The 22,955-nt window shown below is 37.5% G+C and overlaps 1 protein-coding gene across 1 annotated transcript; it reads right to left on the reverse strand.

Moving 5' to 3' along the window:
- Positions 1 to 1,036: 1,036 nt before the first annotated feature.
- LOC141017361 (uncharacterized) lies at positions 1,037 to 21,403 on the reverse strand. Its single transcript, XM_073492050.1, has 15 exons — positions 21,183 to 21,403; positions 19,586 to 19,641; positions 18,304 to 18,470; positions 17,881 to 18,014; positions 15,645 to 15,803; positions 13,914 to 14,048; positions 13,562 to 13,640; positions 10,665 to 10,711; positions 10,498 to 10,576; positions 8,129 to 8,836; positions 7,799 to 7,970; positions 3,336 to 3,715; positions 2,992 to 3,062; positions 2,810 to 2,851; positions 1,037 to 2,293 (listed from the first exon to the last, which is right to left on the reverse strand). Exons 1-14 carry the CDS (start codon positions 21,285 to 21,287, stop codon positions 2,816 to 2,818), a joined length of 2,328 nt encoding a protein of 775 aa, XP_073348151.1. The 5' UTR covers positions 21,288 to 21,403; the 3' UTR covers positions 1,037 to 2,293; positions 2,810 to 2,815.
- Positions 21,404 to 22,955: the final 1,552 nt, after the last annotated feature.

Consider the following 22,955-nt stretch of genomic DNA (forward strand, 5'->3'; position numbering starts at 1 on the left):
TTAAAAAAAAATCTTGTTTTCACCCAGTTTAATGGATTTTTTATCTCCTGAAAGAAATAAGTTGTCCTGTTTTTTTTTCACACATAAAAACTAAAAGTTCACGTGGTTTCACAGTTTTCCCTTAATTTTTTCCCTTGGTTTCACACTTCATCACAGAAAAACTTCTTCCCCCGAAACCTTTTTTCCTCTTGAAAGAAAAAAAAGTTCTCCTGATTTCTTTTTTTTTTTTTCACACAGAAAAAAAATCTCACTCCCACACATTGTTTTCCTCTCAGGTTCCTCCTTTGGTTTTATTTTCATTTGGTTCCACACACACAAAAAAGATTATTTTCCTCCTGAAAGAAAGAAATGTCTCCTGATTTTTTTTTTCCACACAAAAAAAATGTCAGTTTCTTTTCTTACATCCGGAAAAATAAAATGTATTTATTTTTTCTCCTGAACATTTTATTTCTACTGTTTCACACATGAAAACATTTTTTTCCTGAAAACTTGAAATGAAAAACAAAACTTATCCTGAAAATATGCTTTTCACACGGTTTCTTACTTGAAAAAAATGTTTTCTCCTGAAATTTCCCCCCTTTGGCTTCACACATGGAATTTCCTTTCCTCCTGAAAATGTTTTTCCAGCTGAGTTTCCTGCTCTAACTTGTATAATGTATTTCATGTAAAGTTAAAATCCCTGTACCTTGAGATTAATAGTTTCATGTGTTGTCAGATTCACAGTTGAAAAGTTTGTGTTGTGCAGAAAATGTGAACTATTCTCTGCCTTCACATCAGACGGGATGGAGTTCATGTTTACAACTTCGGCGTTAACGTCATCGGACGAGTCAAGACGACTGTGTGATTGCTGATTTGGTTTTATCTATCATCATATATCGTCCGCTCCTGAAGAAGCTGGAAGAAACTGGTGATGTCGACTGGATTCAAACATGAATTTAGAAACTAATAACTCTGGTTGTAACTCTCGTATGACATGAATGTATCTTGTTCAACAGTATGAGGGTGAAATAAAGAAAAAAGTCACTGCGACTGCAAATTTAAATCTGTTACAGAGTTTTATTTTCTCTCACACATCATGTTGGTTCACAGGAACAGCAACAATAAACCCCGAGACGTGTTCATATTCCCTCCAGCAACAAGATTTAATCAGATGCATAGTTAACAGCTCACGGGATTATGAAGAAAAACAGTGTAAACAACAGAACTCTGTAAACAAATCTTTTCCAAATAAAAACAGAACTTCACAGCTTCATGACCGACAGAGACGTAAAACAAGTGTGACTTCTTCCTCCAAACAAAACTAACTACATTTTTTTTTTTTTTTTATCTCAAACACAGAAAAAATGTTAAACAATGAAAATATAAGTTCAGAAACACTGAAACGACAGAAAACCTCAGGATTTGTTGCTCGAACATGTTTCACTTTCACAGCTTGTTCCCTTACAGCACAGTTCTGAGTAAAGTTTAATACGTGGAGTCATCGACACCGTGTACCTGCAACAACCGACACCTCGTAACACCGCGTACTGCAGCCAGACATTCAGAGGAGAAGAAAATTGGGCGTTTGATAGAAATGACGAAGGGAAACTTTCACACTCTTGATGGAGATGCAGACTTTTCAGAAGTGGAGTCACAGTAGGAACCATCACTGCAGATCGATCCTCAGGACTTAATAAGATGATTTCATTAATTAATTTGATGGAGACCAAAATGTTTAAGTAATCAGAACCAGGAAGATGTTTGGAGACAGCATTTTATAACTTCTCCACAGTGAGAACCTGCTGCTTTTCTCAACTACATAGGAGGCAGAGCGACGCCGATAAATCAGCCTCGAGTACCGATTAACCCCAGTACAGCAGGGAAGGGTCTCCATTGCATAGTTTTTCCCACCAGAGCACGAACAACCCGCTTATTTCATATCCTGGTCAAAATTATTTTAAAAAAAGAGAGAAAGGGATGAAGAGATCAAGATTGTTTATGCTCATTTAACATATTTCATATCTCAAATATCCATCATGAGTCAGGATATCGTAGGAAACTGAATCTGATGAGAGGATTTTAATTTGTAATCGAGTACAAACTGCAGGCGTGTGTGAGATGAAATGTTTTCACAGTTTTAGAGCAAAAGACAGTGAAAGGTGACTGAAAACACTGATGTTCCCTCAGAAATAAGACAAAAACAAAAGGATATCTCCTCGTAGACACAGACAGAGAAAAGGCACAAACACGACGCAGATTGTCTTCTTGTTTTGGGGCTTTCAGGTCCAGGTTGCGATCATTTCTCCTCTGATGCCTGGAGAGAAAAACAGAAAATCCTCGTTAGTCATCACAAACGCAAAATGGAGCCTGAACTGAAATGAGAAAGACGAAACGTTATGAGTTTATTGTATATAGAATTTTTTATATTGGACCTCTGGCTCTATGAAGGAAGGTTTCCCATTGTGTTTTACTGTGATGCATTTTGTTTTTATTGTGAACCATCTCTGAAAAGCACAACTCCCACAGGGCACAGTGAGGGTTGAGCTGGACTGAAAAGAAGATCCATCTCAGGAAGTGTTGAAAACAAACGGTGAGACGATCCAAGAAAAGCAGCTCAACATCTCAACTGACAAAGAAAATATCAGATCTGATAATCATCAGGGGCAGGAATCATCATAGGAATCAGTCCCCTAATAGATAATCCTCTAAAAAGACTCAGTTGTTCTTGAAAACTTAGCAACACAAAACCCTGCAGGTAACAACACTTCACCGCCTTCATCGTTCATATCGTAGCATCAACTTCGAGCGGAGACGTTCGGCAGCAACTTACCCAGATTTAATCAGAGGGGATCGTCTTTTTGGATTTCTTTTTCTGGAAATATCAGAAAACAAGTTGTGTGAAACTATTGTAGGAAAGCTTTCATGCAAATTCATATCACTTTCTAATAATCCACAGGTTTCTCACACTTAAACATGTACGTATTGTTATTAAAAGTCAGATGTGTTTGTTACCGAAGGCGTAGCTGGAGGAGTGTGTTCGTCTGCAGCAGCTTCCTCCAGTTTCTCCTTTAATCTGTTCTTCTCTGAAAACATCAGTCGACACAAAGTCGAGTTAATACGTGTCATCTCCAACAAAGTCCGCTTAATTCAAACATCCAGAATCACTAATTTGCATCAGAGAGTTTAAGAGCTGCGGCTTCTTCATGTTAAATAACACTTTTAATGTTTTATCAGCCAATTAGGAGACAGCCTGAGGCTTAACTGGTTATTTTTCAGAGACGAGAAGTAATGAAAGAAGAAATCATCATCAGCTGCAGCCTCATGAGGACTAAAATAATAATCAGAAAGTGTCTTACTCTTCTTCTTTGCAGGTGTGTCCGGGCTCACAGTGATGGGAGTTGAACTTTCTGTCGTCTCCTCTTCTGCTTCAACCTTCATCTTCTTTTTCTTCTTCCCTTCCTTTGAAAGTGGAGACGAGTCAACGTCAGGGAGCTCGGGGCTTTGTTCGCTCACCACACCGGCCTGATCCTCCTCCGTCACAGACGTCTTCCTTTTCTTCTTCTTCTCTTTCTTGGTCTTTGGCGGCTGGTTTTCCTTTGAGGAGTTCTCTTCTTGTTCTGTGTTCATCATCTTCTTCTTCTTCTTCTTTGGTGTGTCGTCCTCCTGGGCAGGATCAGGTTGAGGTCTCTTGGTTGGTCGAGGCGTCTCCTCTGCTGTCTCTTGGGTCTTTTTTTGTCTGAAAAATGGTCGCAGAGGTTTATTTATCTTCTAGACATTATCCCTGTAATCATACTGTATAAATATTATTTTTCTGGATTTAAATATTATGATACATTTTTTATTTCCTGACAATTCTGACTTTTGTTTCAAACTTTTTATCAAAATTTTGACTTTTGTTTCAAACTTTGTCTGAAAATTCTGACTTTTTCCCCTGAACTTTTTCTCAAAATTCAGACTTTATCCCTCAACTTTTTATGAAAATTCTGATTTTTTCCCCCAACTTTCTCTCAAATTCTGACTTTTGTTTCAAACTTTCTCTCAAATTCTGACTTTTGTTTCAAACTTTTTCTCAAATTTTGACTTTTGTTTCAAACTTTGTCTGAAAAATTCTGACTTTTTTCCCTCAACTTTTTCTGAAAATTCTGATTTTTTCCCCCAACTTTCTCTCAAATTCTGACTTTTTTCCTTAACTTTTCTTAAATTCTGACTTTATCCCTCAACTTTCTCTCAAATTCTGACTTTTGTTTCAAACTTTTTCTCAAATTCTGACTTTTTCCCTCAACTTTTTCTGAAAATTCTGATTTTTTTCCCTCAACTTTTTCTGAAAATTCTGATTTTTTCCCCCAACTTTCTCTCAAATTCTGACTTTATCCCTCAACTTTCTCTCAAATTCTGACTTTTGTTTCAAACTTTTTCTCAAATTTTGACTTTTTTCCCCTTAACGTTTTCTCAAATTCGACTTTTGTTTCAAACTTTTTCTCAAATTTTGACTTTTGTTTCAAACTTTTTCTCAAATTTTGACTTTTGTTTCAAACTTTTTCTCAAATTTTGACTTTTATTTCAAACTTTGTCTGAAAAATTCTGACTTTTTTTCCTTAACTTTTCTCAAATCCTGATTTTTTTCCCTCAACTTTTTCTCAAATCCTGATTTTTTTCCCTCAACTTTTTCTCAAATCCTGACTTTTTTCCCTCAACTTTTTCTCAAATCCTGACTTTTTCCCTGAACTTTCTCTCAAATTCTGACTTTTTCCCTGAACTTTCTCTCAAATTCTGACTTTTGTTTCAAACTTTCTCTCAAATTCTGACTTTTTCCCTGAACTTTTTCTCAAATTCTGACTTTATCCTTCAACTTTTTCTCAAATTCTGACTTTATCCCTCAACTTTTTCTCAAATTCTGACTTTATCCCTCAACTTTCTCTGAAAATTCTGACTTTTGTTTCAAACTTTTTCTCAAATTCTGATTTTTTTCCCTCAACTTTTTCTCAAATTCTGACTTTTTCCCTCAACTTTTTCTCAAATTCTGACTTTTTCCCTCAACTTTTTCTCAAATTCTGACTTTTTCCCTCAACGTTTTCTCAAATTCTGACTTTTTCCCTCAACTTTTTCTCAAATTCTGACTTTTTCCCTCAACTTTTTCTCAAATCCTGATTTTTTTCCCTCAACTTTTTCTCAAATCCTGACTTTTTTCCCTTAACTTTTTCTCAAATTCTGACTTTTTCCCTCAACTTTTTCTCAAATTCTGACTTTTGTTTCAAACTTTCTCTCAAATTCTGACTTTTTCCCCTGAACTTTTTCTCAAATTCTGACTTTATCCCTCAACTTTTTCTCAAATTCTGACTTTATCCCTCAACTTTCTCTGAAAATTCTGACTTTTGTTTCAAACTTTTTCTCAAATTCTGATTTTTTTCCCTCAACTTTTTCTCAAATTCTGACTTTTTTCCTCAACTTTTTCTCAAATTCTGACTTTTTCCCTCAACTTTTTCTCAAATTCTGACTTTTTCCCTCAACTTTTTGAGTAAAAGATTTTGAGTAAAAGTTCAGGGAAAAAGTCAGAATTTGAGAAAGTTGAGGGAAAAAGTCAGAATTTCAGAAAAAGTTTGAAACAAAAGGTCAGAATTTTCAGAGAAAGTTCAGGGATAAAGTCAGAATTTGAGAAAAAGTTGAGGGAAAAAGTCAGAATTTGAGTAAAAGTCGAGGGAAAAAAGTCAGAATTTGAGGGAAAAAAGTCAAACTTTGAGAAAAAGTTGAGGGAAAAAAGTCAAACTTTGAGTAAAAGTTGAGGGAAAAAATCAGAATTTGAGAAAGTTCAGGGAAAAAGTCAGAATTTGAGAAAAAGCTGAGGGAAAAAAGTCAAACTTTGAGAAAAAGTTGAGGGAAAAAAGTCAGAATTTGAGAAAAAGTTGAGGGAAAAAAGTCAGAATTTGAGAAAAAGTTGAGGGAAAAAGTCAGAATTTGAGAAAAAGTTAAGGGGAAAAAATCAGATTTTGAGTAAAAGTTGAGGAAAAAAGTCAAAATTTGAGAAAAAGTTTGAAACAAAAGTCAGAATTTGAGATAAAGTTGAGGGAAAAAGTCAGAATTTGAGAAAAAGTTCAGGGAAAAAGTCAGAATTTCAGAAAAAGTTTTAAACAAAAGGTCAGAATTTTCAGAGAAAGTTCAGGGATAAAGTCAGAATTTGAGATAAAGTTGAGGGAAAAAGTCAGAATTTGAGAAAAAAGTTGAGGGAAAAAGTCAGAATTTGAGTAAAAGTTCAGGGAAAAAAAGTCAGAATTTGAGGGGAAAAAGTCAAAATTTGAGAAAAAGTTTGAAACAAAAGTCAGAATTTGAGAGAAAGTTCAGGGATAAAGTCAGAATTTGAGTAAAAGTTCAGGGAAAAAGTCAGAATTTGAGATGAAGTTCAGGGAAAAAGTCAGAATTTTCAGAAAAAATTTTAAACAAAAGGTCAGAATTTTCAGAGAAAGTTGAGGGATAAAGTCAGAATTTGAGAAAAAGTTTGAAACAAAAGTCAGAATTTGAGAGAAAGTTGAGGGGAAAAAATCAGAATTTTCAGAAAAAGTTGAGGGAAAAAGTCAGAATTTGAGAAAAAGTTCAGGGAAAAAGTCAAAATTTGAGAAAAAGTTTAAAAACAAAAGTCAGAATTTGAGAAAAAGTTTGAAACAAAAGTTAGAATTTGAGGAAAAGTTGAGGGAAAAAAATCAGATTTTGAGTAAAAGTTGAGGAAAAAAGTCAAAATTTGAGAAAAAGTTTGAAACAAAAGTCAGAATTTGAGAAAAGTTGAGGGAAAAAAGTCAGAATTTGAGAAAAAGTTCAGGGAAAAAGTCAGAATTTGAGATGAAGTTCAGGGAAAAAGTCAGAATTTGAGAGAAAGTTCAGGGATAAAGTCAGAATTTGAGAAAAAGTTGAGGGAAAAAGTCAGAATTTGAGTAAAAGTTCAGGGATAAAGTCAGAATTTGAGAAAAAGTTGAGGGAAAAAGTCAGAATTTGAGTAAAAGTTCAGGGAAAAAGTCAGAATTTGAGATGAAGTTCAGGGAAAAAGTCAGAATTTTCAGAAAAAATTTTAAACAAAAGGTCAGAATTTTCAGAGAAAGTTGAGGGATAAAGTCAGAATTTGAGAAAAAGTTTGAAACAAAAGTCAGAATTTGAGAGAAAGTTGAGGGGAAAAAATCAGAATTTTCAGAAAAAGTTGAGGGAAAAAGTCAGAATTTGAGAAAAAGTTCAGGGAAAAAGTCAAAATTTGAGAAAAAGTTTAAAAACAAAAGTCAGAATTTGAGAAAAAGTTTGAAACAAAAGTTAGAATTTGAGGAAAAGTTGAGGGAAAAAAATCAGATTTTGAGTAAAAGTTGAGGAAAAAAGTCAAAATTTGAGAAAAAGTTTGAAACAAAAGTCAGAATTTGAGAAAAGTTGAGGGAAAAAAGTCAGAATTTGAGAAAAAGTTCAGGAAAAAAGTCAGAATTTGAGACAAAGTTTGAAACAAAAGTCAGAATTTGAGAAAAACTTTGAAACAAAAGTCAGAATTTGAGAAAACGTTAAGGGGAAAAAGTCAAAATTTGAGAAAAAGTTTGAAACAAAAGTCAGAATTTGAGAGAAAGTTGAGGGAAAAAAATCAGAATTTTCAGAGAAAGTTGAGGGAAAAAGTCAGAATTTTGAGAAAGGAAACAGATGTGAAGAGGACATCTTTTAAGTATTGAAATAAAATTCAAATTCCCAAAAAATCCATATCGTAATACGTCTTTTTGCTGTTATTTCATTAAACTGTAACTATAAGTAGATACACAGACTAGTAATAATAGTTAACATAAAGTTTGAAGAAGAAGCGACTCACTTCTTTTTGCCTTTGAGTTTCTTGCTTTCTGCTGCAGTCTCTCCTGAAGAGACGCTGCTCTTCTTCCTCTTCTTCCTCTCTTGTATCTGGAGCCTCAGTCTCTTCCTTTTGCTGAGTTTCTTCCTGAGGCGTTTTTTCTTTGTGGCCGAAGAGAGCAGAGAAGAGTCTCCATCTGCAGCACGAGGAAGGGAAACGGTACAAATGACTGTTCTACAACAACAGCACCGTAAAAAGCTGTTACACTGAAAATTTGAATAATAATTATTTTAATGTGACATATGAAGCCTTCAAGACAAGTTATAAAGAGAAGTAAACTATTTTTTTTCCTACCTGTGGTCTCCAGCGTCATTTCCATGTCTTCATCGCCCTCTGCTGGTTTTTCATCAGACTGCACCTCCTCTTTCTCCTTTTTCCTCTTCTTCTTCTTCTTCTTTTTGTCCTCTGTCGTCTCCGCCGGACTCTCAAGACTCTCCACCTTCGTCTCCTCCTCCTCCACCTCCTCTACCTCCTCGTTCTGCTCCTCTTCCACATCTTTCACCTTGATCTTTTTAGTTTCATTTTCTGGAGGAGTGTCAGGAGTTGCCTCGTCTTTCTCCTCCACTTGATCTTTCTCCCTTTTCCTTTTCTTTGCCTTCTTCTTCTTCTCTGGCGAAGTGGCCGGAGACATGTCCTCCTCCTCCTCCTCCTCCTTCTGCTCCTCCTCCTCCTCTTTCTTCTGATCTTCCTCTTCTTCCTTCTCCACCTCCTCCGCTCTCTTTTTGTCTTTCTTTTTCTTCTTGGCAGTCTTGGTGGAGAGAGGAGTATCACTGGATGTGTCTACGGTGGATGTGTCTGTGCTCGGTGTTTCTGCAGCAAGTGTCTCGACGTCCTTTTTCCTCTTCTTTTTCTTCTTCTTGGGAGTCTCGGCAGTTTGGCAGGACTCCTCCTCGGGGAGCAGTTGGCTGGTTTCTGGCTCGGCTGCTTCGCCGTCTACGATGTTGAGGATGATGGAGAACTCGGGGTCGACTCGCTCGACTGCAGCTGCCACAGTCATCTCATCTACAACACAACAGAAGAAAACATTGAAGATTTTTTTTGTTTCTTGTTTTCGAAAACACACAGCAGGTATAACTGCAAAGAAAGAGACTTTGACATGTTTGTAGTGTGTCACCCGTGTCACTGACGGCAGATTAGAGCACAGTCCTCGCCAAAAGAGAGACGTGACAGTAATGTTAGATAATCTGCTGACACACAAGAGATGTATCTTGTGTTTAGTTTGCACAGAGACATTAAAACTCTCCTGGAAGAAAACATGAATGCTTTTAGTCCTATTAAGAATATGAGGCAGTGGTGAACTTCAGCCTCTTGTGGTCAAAATGAATATTACAAAAACAAAAACTTAGAAAGAATCAGCCTCACAAAAAGTGTTTTTCCTCCGGCCAGAACATTTTTTCCACTTGGTTTAATTCTTTTCTCCCCAAAAAGAGTTTTTCTCTTTGTTTGGAAAATTGTATTTATTTATTGGCTCCTGAAACAAACAATAAAACATTTTTCTCCTGAAAACTTTTCTTTTTTAAGGTTTTCTCCTTAGTTGCTCAGGCACACAATTTTTTTTTTTCTCTTAAACATTTTTTTTCACTTTTTTTTTCACTTGGTCACACATGAAAAAAAAAATTATTCTGATGTGAGGTAAAATTAAAAATTTGTTCAGTTTCACAAATTTTTTTTCTCCTTTCACACATGAAAAAACCTTTTTTTATTGCTGAAATTTTTTTAACATGGTTCCCCAAATTAAATTTTATTTTATTTTCTCCTGAACATTTAATTTTCAGTTGGTTTCACAGATGAAAACAGGTTTTTCCCTGACAACTTCTTTCGTTCTTCTTTCAGTCACACATTAATTTTTACGTTCTCTTAAATATTTTTTTTCACCTGGTCACACATGAAAAATAAATTTCATGCGGATAAAATTTTTTCTTCACACATGAAAGAATTTTTTTTTTTAACTCCCGAAATTTGTTTTCCCTTTTGGATCTTACACATTATTTTTTTTCCCGCAATTTTTTTTTTTTGAATTTTGTTTAAATTGGTCACACATGAAAAAAAAAAAAATAATTCGGATTCAATCATGAAAAAAAGAGGGAAAAATGCCTGATTCGAGGTAAAAAAAAACAAAAAACTTTTTTTTCTCAGTCACACATGAACATTACAAAAACAAACACCTAAAAAGAATGAGCTTTACAAAAAAAAATGTTTCCCTCCTGCGAGAATTTTTTTTCCCACATGGTCAACACTTGAGGAAAAAAAAAAAACCTTAATTGTTTTTTACTCGGCTCCACAAAAAAAATTTTCTCCCCAAAAATAGTTTTTCTCTTTGTTTCAAGCATGGAGAATTTTATGTATTTATTGGCTCCTTAAAAATAATTTAAAAAGTCTTTTTTTTCCCTGAAAACTTTTCTTTCACACATGAAAAAAAAGTTTTCTCTTGAATTTTTTTTTCCCTTGGTCACACATGAAATTTTTTTTAACTCAGATTCAATAATAAAAAACAGAAAAATCGCCTGATTCGAGGTAAAGAGGCAAAAAAAAAAAAAGTTAAGAAGTTGGTTGTCACATTGAATGTTTGGGTATGATTAAAGCTTTGTGTACTAGAGAAGAGTTGTGCGATGTGTTTTAATGTGTGTCACCAGTGTCAGTGATGCAGAGGTCAGTGATGTCACCTTGGTCCTCGGGAGTTGTTGATGTCTTTGTTTGGTCCTCAGGCTCCAGCGGAGATGTGAGCTCACTGCCCTCTGCAGTCTGAGCGAACACACAGACACGAACACTGTTAATCTTTGTTTGGTTCGTCCAACAACAACAGTCCCCATTAAAAAAATGTTTTGGGTACCTTGGATTTCTCCTCCTCTTCCTCCTTTGGATTTTCAGACTCAGGGTCTGGATAAGAAAAAACACAGTTGCCATTATAAAAAAAATACTTTTATCAAAATAAAATAATCCAGAACATGTACTACTGTTTCTTTTCCTTTTTTTAAACAAATGTTTCTCTACCAATTCTGTGTAAGACAACAGACAAAAAAATTATGTCCCATGTCTTCACTTTTTTTTTTCCCCAGGAGAGAAGTTTTGGATGTGGGAAAAACAAATTTAAGGAGAATTTTTTTTTTCATTTGTGAAACATTTGGGTCCCTGCATCTTTCCATGCGAGTGCCTCATAATAAGGGTTTATGGTGACCTGTGAATCAGGCGAGTGTGTACATGAGTTCAGGAGACTTTTTGTAATACAGTACAAAAATTTTTTTTTCTCCTGTCAAAGCTTTTTTTTTCACTCATGGGGAAAAAAAAAAATTCTCTCCTGAAAATTTTTTTCCCCACTCCTGAAAAAATTCACTCAATTTCACTCATGAAAAAAAAGATTTACTCAGTTTCACAGATCGAAAAAATAAAAAATTCTCCTGAAATGATTTGTCTCTCTTTGTTTCACATGTGGAAAAATATTCTCCTGAAAAAAAAAAATTTCACGTGAATTTTTTCTCTCGATATTCTGAAAATTCACGGAGGGAAAAAAATCCAATTTCAGGACAATTTTTATGTGGGAGCACATAAAAAAATAAAAAAACTCATTCAAATTTTGTTTTTTCTGCTTAAAAAAATCCCCCCCTTCGGCTTCATACATGAAAAAAAAATTCTCCTGAATTTCTTTTTTTTCGGCCACATTTTCACAGATGGAATAAAAGGGGACCTTGGAAAGATTATCCTGGCAAAACATTTTTTCCCCCAGAGTCCTCAAGTCGTAAACACAGGAGAGAAAACAATTTAGATCAGACTTAGAAAAAGGATCACCAGAAAAAAAAAAATCTTTACTTGCCCCTCAGGGCTTCTGTAAAAAGGTCATGAGGTGAAGGAAAGACGTGAAGGATTTAAGGTCAGAAAACCACAGTGCTAAAAGAAAAAGACTGCACATAAGTGGCCGCGAGGGATTGTGGGACGGCGTCATCTCCATTCCTTTTGGAAAGGAAAGGAAGCCTTGAAGCACCTTTCCTTAGCATTCAAAGGGCTCGCCCGGCTCTTATCATGGCTGCCACTGAGGTACTTCTGGGTCATTTCACTCAATTAAGAGTCGTCCTAAGCAAAAAGACTATTCAACCACAGCTGAGGAATCTCTAGTTTTCAGTGAGCTGTCAACAGTTTGTCCATCTCGTACTTTTACTGACATTTTGTCTGTCTGAATAAATCTTACTAACCCGACAGCCTTGCAGCATCTGAGCGCCTTCGTTTCTTTATTGTTCACAGCAGTATTCTGACTAGTATACAGCAACAAAAGCACAGATGGAAGTATTAAATGATGCTTTTGTTCCAGCATGTTAATGTAATGCAGCGATTATTAAAGATTTTAAGTTACACCCGAGTGTGAAAAGTCAAATTTTCTGTCTACCACCTTCAGTCTCTTCACCAACGTCATGAATTAATTTCAAACCCCTTTTGTAACTGAGGTGTTTGCGTTCAATCAGGACAGTAATTCATACGCTAGTCATCGCTCCAGCTTTCTAAACAAGCTCTGACAGGCTTAACAAACCCCCTGTGAGAAGTTAAACAAGTATCTGACGTTGTGGAAAAACTCCTCGGAGCGGAGCTGCCAGAGCCGTTTCTCTGAGCCTTGGCAGCAATCCGTCAAACTCTTTACAAGTTCTGGCGTCGAGTCCAAACTTCAACTTTATGTCCCCTTTTTTCTTCTGCATTAGCAACAGCGAGAGACGAGCTTCTGCCAATAAAAGGAAGTAGAGGATTTTTCTTTTTCCTCCTAAATATAATGTAAAAAATATGGTCGGGTCTCAAATGAAACTGAGTAGGGAGACTGTGCCGAAGAGGAAACGACTTCATTTGTGATTCACTTTTGGAACTGCATTTTAAGACTGATGGATCGCTTTTAAGGTCCGTTCGTCCAAAATAATAAAATAAAAAAAGTAGAACAAATATTTTCATAGCGAGTTTTTTCAGTATTAAGTAGTTCCCATAAAAACATGTTCACAGCAGGTTTGGTGAATTTTTCTCAGAGTTAATGAGACCACATTTCTTTAAAGATATATTGCTGTTGAAAAGTTGAAATGTTATTAAGCCTTGAGCATTGTTTTGGTGTGAAGGCAGAAAATGTGAGTGATTCAGACTCGAAATCTGCACGTTTTAGAGGACAACATGTCAAAGTTTTAGTAAGTGAGGCCAGATTTTTCTCCCTGCTTATTTAATATTAAAATAAAACCCCTGACAGGTCTGATTACACAGACGGCTGAGTCATGCTGTTGAAAGCAGCTGCTGCATCAGTTAAAATTAATCAAAATACAGGTTATAATGACACATACCAACAAAAAAAATATCAAAATACAACTACTTTGATAATCAATTAATCACTTAGGCCTCGTTCAGGCTGAATCAGGCGTTACAGCACTTAGCACAGGCAGTGAAATCGACTTTTGAAAGACTTTTAAGACTTCAAGGACCTCTTTTCAACTTCTTAATGCCTTTCACGTCATCACAAAATCTATGTGAAATAAGCCTGGACACCTGAAACTGTCTGACTGTGAGCGTAAATGACAGCAAACTCTCCTGACGTCTTTCAGCGTCGGCTCTGAAACCTGCTGCAGAGGCTGTAAAAAGACAAGACGCCTCTGAGCAGCTTCTTCACAACAGCTTGTGATTCTCGTCAGTGCAGTGAGAGCGAGACGGAAAAGACGCCATACATAACATGTAAAGAACAACCTGGTCGTCGAAATGCTCATTGGTCCTTCATACCTGCAGGGGGTGGGGCTTCACTCTCTGCCGGCTGGTCATTGGACTCCTCAGCTGCCGGCTCTGACGTGGTTGGCTCGGCCTGGCGGGAGGAAAACAGGTCAACAACAGTCTGAACCCTGAAGAGCTTCTCAGATGATGTTTTCTTTTTCCCCATTCGTGACACAGATTGGATCCTTTCTAGTCATTGTGAACAAGAAAAAGCTGCAGTTCTGATTTAAACAACGTGGACACGAGGAAGTAAAATCAGATCCAGAGACATGTAGCCAGGATGCCAGAGAATCTGCTTTGATGTGGTTTAAATGTACTGTCTCGTAAATATCAACGAATAAATAAATCTCAATCAAAACGTCACCTCCGCAGCGCCGTCTTCCTCATCCTCTGCCTCCTGTGTGGAGGAAGGCGTGGCCTCCGTTTGACTGACGGCTGTCTGTTCAGATGCCGACGCTTCACCTGTGACCTCAGAGGCATCTGGTGCAGCTTCTGACTCCTGAGGACAAAACACAGAGCAGAGAGAAGACACAGTTAGGCTCATAGGTCTACATTTCTCAGGTGGCTTAGACGGGTTTTAACAAGCCAGCAGTGAAACCAGATTATCAAAGACAACTTGCAGGTAAAACAAAAAATAAAGCTTTTATATTTTAGACTGTTGCAGTCTTCTGTAGTTGAACACTCACACCTCGACTTCTTGCTCGCCCTCATCGACAGCAATCTGCACATTTCCCTCCGTGCCAACAGCAGCTATGGTGGCATTTAATCCCAAAACCTCCACATGCCAGAATATTAAAAATCTCATGAGTCCGCAAAAGAAGAAGTGCTCACAGTGTTTCCTACTGGAGGCCACACAGCACAAACAACGCTCCTCAGCCAGTCACAATACTCTGCAAACAAGTTTCAGATGTGCGGTCGCTGAGCCGAGGGAGCGGAGGCTCGGCTGTGCCTTAAATCAACCGGCGCTCCCGTTTTTTATGAGTGGTGATTAAACTGCATTTTATCTGTAAAAAGACTCAGCTGACACCATTATGCCTCTACAGCAGAGATCCTGAGATGGCGGCCATTTTATTTTTTGCTCATTGGAGCAGATATGAGCTTCTATGCCCATCCTAGAGCCTCCAACAGCCAATGAGTGATCGTGTAGATAAGTGATGGATTTCAAATCCAGCAATTCATCTTTCATATCAATTTTAAACCAAGGAAATTAAGTTATTAAGTTTATGTAGTTTTGCTCTTTGGATAGGCTGTTTTTCCACCTAAGCGCTTGTTTTGACTATTTTATAATCTATAATGGTGTTTTCTGCCCGGCGTCTGAATGTTTCCTTAGAAAAACAAGTGTTAAGTGTTCGTTTTCAGTGACATTATAAATCTGAACCGGGCTTTATGACGTGGACCCATTGTGTTTTCCAGCTAATAGGGGCAGTAACATCTTACACCCTTTAAAAAAAAGGGAGCCCCAAACCACAGCTGTACTCCAAATGGTTAAAAAAAACAGCTTTGAATTTACTTGCTAGACTGGGATGGTCGTTTCAGGATAATTTGACATAAATTTCCAGGAATAAGACGAGTTAAGAGTCACATTCAAGAACTTTCAGACTGCAATTGTGGAAAAAAAAAAGTTTACAGTAATCAATGCCACTTTGTTTAACTTAACATCTCTTCATATTAGCTTTGATTTTATGTTTTGGTCCAATTTTGCAGCCAGGAGTCAAACAAATACAACAACGGGATGATTTCACTGCAATCACAAAAAGATTTGATGTTTACTTGAGTGATTGTGTGGATGAAACACCAGATCATGTTGGAAATCGAGTGTTTTTCAAGGAATTCATCCAAATTCAAGCGTATTCAACACAGAAAAAGAAAAAGCAGCCATTGGGAGCAGAGAAAAATCTGATCGAAGGGTTAAACTTCTTGGACAGGTAAGAAGATCTCAGGGAAAAACATCATTCTGCCAAGACTGATAAAGAAATGAAAAAACTGGCAGCGCTTTAAAAGAAAAACCAGTTAGAGTAATTGTTTTTTTTTATGTCTGTTGGAGGAAGGATGTTACACAACCACATACTTTGGATTCAGCCCTCAGGTCACTAACCTGCTTCAGCCCATCCTCGTCCTCTTTACGCTCCCCGCTGTCTAAACCGGCTGGAGCTGGAGCTGTGAGCTGATCCTCGACCTGGCCGGAGGTGTCGGCGGCGGGTTCAACCACTTCATCAGAGTCTTCTGCCTCACCGGACGCTTCAGCGGGAGCCGACTGCAAAAACATGCACAGGCAGGCACTTTAGAGCTGCTAACAAGGCTAACAGATGTGACCTTCACCGCATTTCCTCCAGTGGTCGGAGAATTCAGGACATCTGCTGGTTTGAGAAGCCAAAGTCGAGACATTCGAGCGAAGTTTTAACAGGGAACAGCTGATTGTTGGATCCGATATTCAACATTTTACTGATTATCTGAATCTGTGTTGTCTTTTGTCCGATTGCCAATCAAATAAATCAATTTAGAAATGCGTGACTGGCTCCGATTAGGCAGAGGAAGAAGCTATACCAGGCTGTGACACACACACACAATCAATTAATTCCCAACTGAGCATTGTGAAACTACGAATCCAAAGAGTCACAAAAAACTCTTTTGTGTCACATGATGCCAAGACTATAAAACAAAAAAAACTTGTTCGTCTGCTTTTAATTCTGTTCAGCAGAAAACATCTTTGTCCTGTTAAAAAAATCAGTCGCAGCAGTCAGGAGCTGTGCTTTGTCTCAGCAATGAGAGTAATATCTGTACAAACCACAACTCTTCACACAGACACACAGTAATCACACACACCACAAAGAGCCATTAACACACACACACACACACACACACACACACAATTTGTCTCATAAGATTATCATTCTGTCACACACACAGTTTCTGTCCAAACAGCATTAACTGCTGCATCACTGGGCCGACAGAAAAGGACAGAGACAAGAGTTGGATACTCGCACACACTGTGTACACACACACACACACACACACACACACACACACACACACACACACACACACACACACACACACACACACACACACTGAAACAACACACTAACAGATACAGGACAGACAGGGAGACATGAAATGTGTCTGTGTGTATTTCAGACGGATATAATAACACTGGAGCTACTGTTCATCTATCAGCACATTATTACACTGACTGGACAACAGCTATGTGTGTGTGTGTGTGTGTGTGTGTGTGTGTGTGTGTGAGATGGCGGCTTCCTGCTGCTGCAGAAATATTCGACACGAGTTACTTTTAGTCTAAATTCATAGATCGCAGCCTTTATTTGACACTCCCTCCTCGTGTTTGGTTCATTTTTCACTCGGTAGCCTTCTTACCGGGTTTAATTAATTTTTCGAGATGTACAGTTTTTATTTTTTTCCCACATTGTATCTACTTTTCTTCTAAAACTCTGGATTGCATGTGTACTTCATGCTCACATTGACCGTATTTGTAACGCGAGGTGAGCTGCTGTATGTGCACAAGATTTGATACTAATTAAAAACACCAACACATCTTTTCAAGTCAGCCCTGCCAGCCATCCATTACAAATATGCCTGGATCGTCATGAGCCGACTGGGACATGTGGAGTCTGCACACTAGATAATGCTCCCAACAACATTTATTACCTCTGTGTGATGTTTCCGATGCAAGCCTTTTCTTTTTGCATGACTCTGATGGGCACAGCGCTCCCTTAAACTTGTTTTTCATTAGACTTCCAGCTCAACTCACACAAGAATAAAACCGCATTTAGATAATAAAGTGTTCGCGGGAGCTTAATCTGGTGTGCAGACACACATTTTTCTTCTGTCCAGCAACTTTCCAATTCGGACATTCACAGGAAGCACATTCATGGATACTTTTTGTAGTAACGTGAAGTATTCTTGTATCATCGGCAAGAAAACGAGAGAGAAAAAGTGACTTTTTGACATGTTAGTAAGAGTTAACACATAAGGATCTGATAAAAGGGTGCTTGGTGTTTCTTCTCCTGCAGACGGGGCTACAACCGCCCGTTCATTGTTGCTGCAAATGTCAGTACGGGAGCCAATCTCATCTCCTGGCAACCGTGGTCAGCAGCTTGTTGACTGAAGGACTATGTAAGCAACACACGGATCGAAAGAACAATAAAAAAGTGTGAAGGGGATAAAAAACAAACCGTTACAAACTTGAATAAACACAGCTCGACTTTCTTTTCTTTAATTTTCTGGCTGCTTTTACCAGCCGGGCTTCTCTCACTCCAAGCATCAGTGGATCTGTCAATATATTATATTACGTGTCGAGTGTTGTGTTTTCTCACCTCTTGCTCTGTTTTTGTTTCCTCCTCCTCTCTCTTCTCCTCTTCTCTGTCAGAGGAGTCGGCGTTCTCACCGGCTGAGTTTGTTGTTGTCTCACCTGCAGGCTGCTGCAGCTGCTCAGAGACGGACTCGGCATCTGTCATGGACAAAATAATATAACATAGCTTCAGGGGGAAAAGTTTTAAAAAAAATGACAGTACAACTTGTAAAAAAGCTTTTATAAATGAGGTACCAAAAGTAACAAAATAATACAACATTGAGCCAAAAACAAACCATTAAAGTAAATGAAAATGATGCAATTTTAAAAGACAAAAGTATAAATTCTTGACGAGAAGTATGAGATATACTGTAGGAAAACCAATTTGCAGCCAGGTCAGTGAACAGATACGACGTACACGCTGTAAAGTAGAGACGAGATCGCTTACCGACTGGAGGTTTGGCATCCACATTATTTTCTTCTGTGGTGTTTGACGGTTTGACGTCTGCACCCTCCTCTTCTTCGCTGGTGGCAGGTTCTGGTTTGATGCTCTCCTTCTTCAAAGAAGTGGAGTCTTCTGTCTCCTGCTTGGCATGTTGAGCGAGAGAGCACAGCCTGAAAACACGAACACAAGTTTTATGTTATTTCTCAGTAAATGTGGAAACACCTGAGAGACGGTAGACAGGAAGTGATCCTACAGGTTGAATTCAAACATAAAACTATTTTCCTACCATCAGGTATCTAATAATATCGACCAAATAAGTCTGCCTGGATCCAGCTGAATATAAAGTTGTCATATTGGCCCAAATAAAAGGCTTTTTAAAATGTATTTTCTCGTATTTTTACCCGAGGCCTCAACGTTTATGTGTTCTTGTGCTCTCGCAGACGTGAGCTGAGGTCATTCATTCCATCATCTATCTGCTGCCTGTTTAATCCTTTTCAGGGTGGCAGGGATTTGAAATAAATCCCAGAATGCACTGGGCAGAGAGCCAGACAGACACACACACACACTTTTATTCACTTCCTGCTCATAGAGTCAGTTTGGAGTCTGATGATGACCGAATCATTTAAGATAGATTCACAACAAATGCGAGTTTAGTTTCTATATGTCTCTGAGAAAACTGAATTAGATTTGAGTGAACTGGTTTAATGTTTACCTTAAAATAACAGCTTCAAAATCATGTTGATGGTGTCTCTACCACTTGTTTCTGCACTGTGTAACTTCAGTGAGAGGTTAGGATCACAGCGTAGGCTTTCAACACCCAACATTGTTATGACGTAATGAGTTTTGTTTGTAGTTTTGCACCTACAGAGCTGGGACTTGTATTTTACGACAGTGGTGTTGCACTCAGAAAACTGAGGGGGGCGCCAAATCGCAATAAAAATACCAATTTCTAATGTTGGTGTGTTTAAAGCTGCTTTAAAGTTTGTTCTGTTGTTTGTTTTATGTTTATTATTTAGCACTTTTAACTCGAGTCGGACCGATGCTGGAAATCAGCATCACTGCACTGAAACAGTAAAATTCACTGAGAATTAATAATCATAAATTACCCCGAGCACCTTTTTCTGTATCAAAATCTCTAAAAAGTAAATAAGTTTTATCACAATCCATCAATTTCTCTAAATTGGCATTTAAACCATTTATTTTTTTACAAACTTAGCCTACAGCTTAAAATGTATGGTTTACGTATATGTATGATTTTCTGTGCTGTGTGACATCTCTGACTTACTTCATCCAGCCTGTGTAGATATCATGCAGGTTGGAGCGCTCCTCTGGTGTCTCCGCCTTCACAAACACACACACATATAATCACATTAAAGCCAGTGATAACCAGGATATCCTCACATGAGCCACAGTGGTTTTGAATATGGCCGATGCCCTGAAAGTTACATCTGGCTGGATTATTTGTCCTGTAACCCAACTACGATGAAGAGCTGAAAGGGTAGAAAGCTCATTTCCTGTAGTTCAGGAATGCTTCCACTTTGATGCCACACTCTCCCGGAAATGAATCCATGCAGCGGCACGACTACACAAACACCAGCGTGAGACTTGTGATTCAAAGTCTGGATGGTAAATGATGCTCACAATAATAATAAGAGAGCGTGGCCTCTGTGGGAGCATCAGAGAGCGATAGTAGGGCTTCATGTTGAGGATTTTTGGTGAAGAATTACTGTTTCTCTTTTGTGATCTTCCTAAAACTCTGTCAGCAACTTTTGTCGAACATATTTTTAGCACCAGAGCCTGAAACCTGAAACTTGTGACTGACCAAAGCTCAAGTTTCCCCACAGTAGATGTAAGTCATAACACATTTGTAATTTCTTTAAGTGCCAGAAAAATACAGTTAAAGTGGTATTTTGTTGGGTGCATCATGAAAAAAAATGTAGCAGAACAACAGTGCATTCACTTCCATGTTTGGTCATTTAACCACCCTGGACAGATTTTAAATTGATTGCATCATGACTATGCAGAAAGTGGATTTACAGTAGAGGCATCAGATGTTTTTTTTGTCCAACCAACAGCCAAAAATTTAAAAAAATGTATTAAAATACCTGCCGAATAACTCTCGATCGATTCACTAACTAATTAAACAACCAACCATTGCAGCTCAATTACATGGAGATAAAAAATATCAACTTTTATCCTTAAACACTACAAAAATGTAAGGAGGTTTGGAATGGGGGTGTCAGTGTGCAGCAGGAGGCCCGATACTGCAAAAACTGAATAAGTCAACATGTGAGTGGTGTGTAAGCTGGTTTATACAGCCTCTTCATAACACTGATTGCATCATGACCATGCAGAAAGTGGATTTACACTAGAGTCATCGTTTGATTTTTTGTCCAACCAACACCCAAAAATTAAATAAAAATGATCAAAATACCTGCCGAATTAATTTTAGTCGATTCACTAAATAATCTAACAAGCAACCATTGAAGCTCAATTGCATGTGAATAAAAATATCAACTTTTATCCTTAAACACTGCAAAACTGTAAGGAGGTTTGGAATGTGGTGCCAGGAGGCCTGCAGCAGGGCTGTAACATAATGTTCTTTTCCTGCAGGAGGCCTCGACAAGGAGCCATGTGCTTTAAACACACCACAGAGGCTGAGCCGAGGCTCTCTGTGAGCAGAAAACACATTAAAAACACATTCATATTTAATCCAGGTGCTTATATAACATGCACAACGCGCATGTCAGCAAAATAAATAGCAATAAAATCGTAAACATGGTAAGAAATAAGTAGAAAAAATAGCGATACAGCAGCCAGTCAGGTCGCTTCTCCACTGAATCAGCCTGTAAATGTTGAGGATTTAACGCCAAACTTCTCACCTGAGAAACGTGTTTTTCCAGCATCTTCGCAGCCTTTTTGTATCCGTTCACCTTCAGGTGCTGGTAGATCAGAACCAGCAGGGCGTCGTCCTCCTCCGGGGCCATGCTGTCCGACTGGACCGACACCACGCGACGCGACTGGGGAAACTGGGCAAAAACTGGAATATTATTGAGGAGTTATTTACAGTTCAGTTCATGCTCGCTATTCAGCGTGCGGCCATGGGCGCTGACGACGCCCCCCTCGAAATGCAGCATGGGAAATGGAGTTTTCTTAAAGGGACAAGCGTCGACAACAACCACAGAAGATGCTTTGACATGTATCCTCTGATAAACGTGAAGTAAAATGGATCAGTGACGTTTAAGAAGAATATTAATATAAAAATATTATAGTCATACAACATGGGAAGAATAATACATGTATATATTAGCTAACATTATATTGCAAGTAGCCTGTTGTACTAAAAAAATACTATATTATTTATTATATTATTATAATAGAATATTATTTTCTGCGTTTTTCAAGCTAAAACCAGTTAAAATTATAATTTTTTTGTTAACTATACTCCTGTTTCTCAGTGTATTGGTTTTATAGGATGCTAATTGAGTTTTGCTAATGAAGCTAACAGCAATTAACCACATTGGATATAAATTTAAGAGGAAATTAAGTACGTTAATTGTAAACTTAAGAATTTTAACAGAATCAGACAGTGATTAATCGACTTTGGAAACATTTAATACCATTTATTTATTTATTTATTTACATCTTACATCATTTTTCACAAACATCTCTAATGTATGGAAGCCCAATTTGGCCAAAAAGGGACAAAAATGAAAAATTATTAATTTGTGAGTCTCTTGATTAAGTACATTTCGTTAGATAAGGTGATATTTTAAATAACGTTTCTCAAAAAAATAGATGTTTTTGATTGACAGGCTCAACATTACAGCTCCCAATGATCCTTATCTGTAGTTTTACTTTGAAAGGTTTCTTGAGTGTTACTGTAAATCTTTCTGTTTCTGTCCCTTTACTTGCCTCTTGTGGCTAAATGAATGTTTACACCCTATTTGGTTTGGTTGTCTGTTGAACATACACGACTCAAAGTTAGTCATATTACTCATGTGCATGGATATATGCATTAAAAGTCCAATTAAATGTGTCGCATTATTTTCTGGGGACCAAAATTTTTCACAAAACATATAATAAAAATTCAGATATGTCACAGAAAGTGAAATATAAAGTAAAATAAACTAATTTTGAGTAGTGTAGATGTGAAATTAGGCCACTGCCTTTATTATCTTGTATATAAATGACTTGGTGGCAGCAATGATATATTAATAAAATGTAAAACTCTTCATACATTGTTTGTTTTTTTTGCCTTTTTTGCGATTTTAAATAAAAATTGATTGAATTTAATTTACTGTATCATAATTATGACTTAGTATCTTGTAATTTCCACCTATAAATTATGACACTCGTGTGCTAAACTATCTCAATTTGACTTCTAGCTCATAATTTGAACCTCAGAAACTCAATATTTTGACTTTGTATCTCATAATTCACACGTTTTTGACTTAACTTGGCTAAAAAAAACTTAAATAAACATGAAATTAAAGGACATTTAGGGGTTAAAAACTGTGTGTTTCAGTATGTGTGTGTGTGTGTGGGGGGGGTTGAACAACTGTTTCTTTTCCAGTGGAGCCACAACAGCGTCTGGCAAACATTCCTTCTCGCATCGCTCACTACCAGCGAATCAGGGATTTAATAAATCACAC

The sequence above is a fragment of the Pagrus major genome, chromosome 21 (genome assembly GCF_040436345.1).
Source record: "Pagrus major chromosome 21, Pma_NU_1.0".
In the NCBI taxonomy this organism is placed as follows: Eukaryota; Metazoa; Chordata; class Actinopteri; order Spariformes; family Sparidae; genus Pagrus; species Pagrus major.

Coding starts and splice junctions, on each gene's coding strand:
- LOC141017361 (XM_073492050.1), bottom strand. CDS start 21,287: ATGGCCCCGGAGGAGGACGACGCCCTGCTGGTTCTGATCTACCAGCAC. Junction 19,642..21,182: donor TGGAAAAACACGTTTCTCAG/GTGAGAAGTTTG, acceptor GTGTTTGTGAAG/GCGGAGACACCAGAGGAGCG. Junction 8,837..10,497: donor AACAACTCCCGAGGACCAAG/GTGACATCACTG, acceptor GTTGTGTTGTAG/ATGAGATGACTGTGGCAGCT.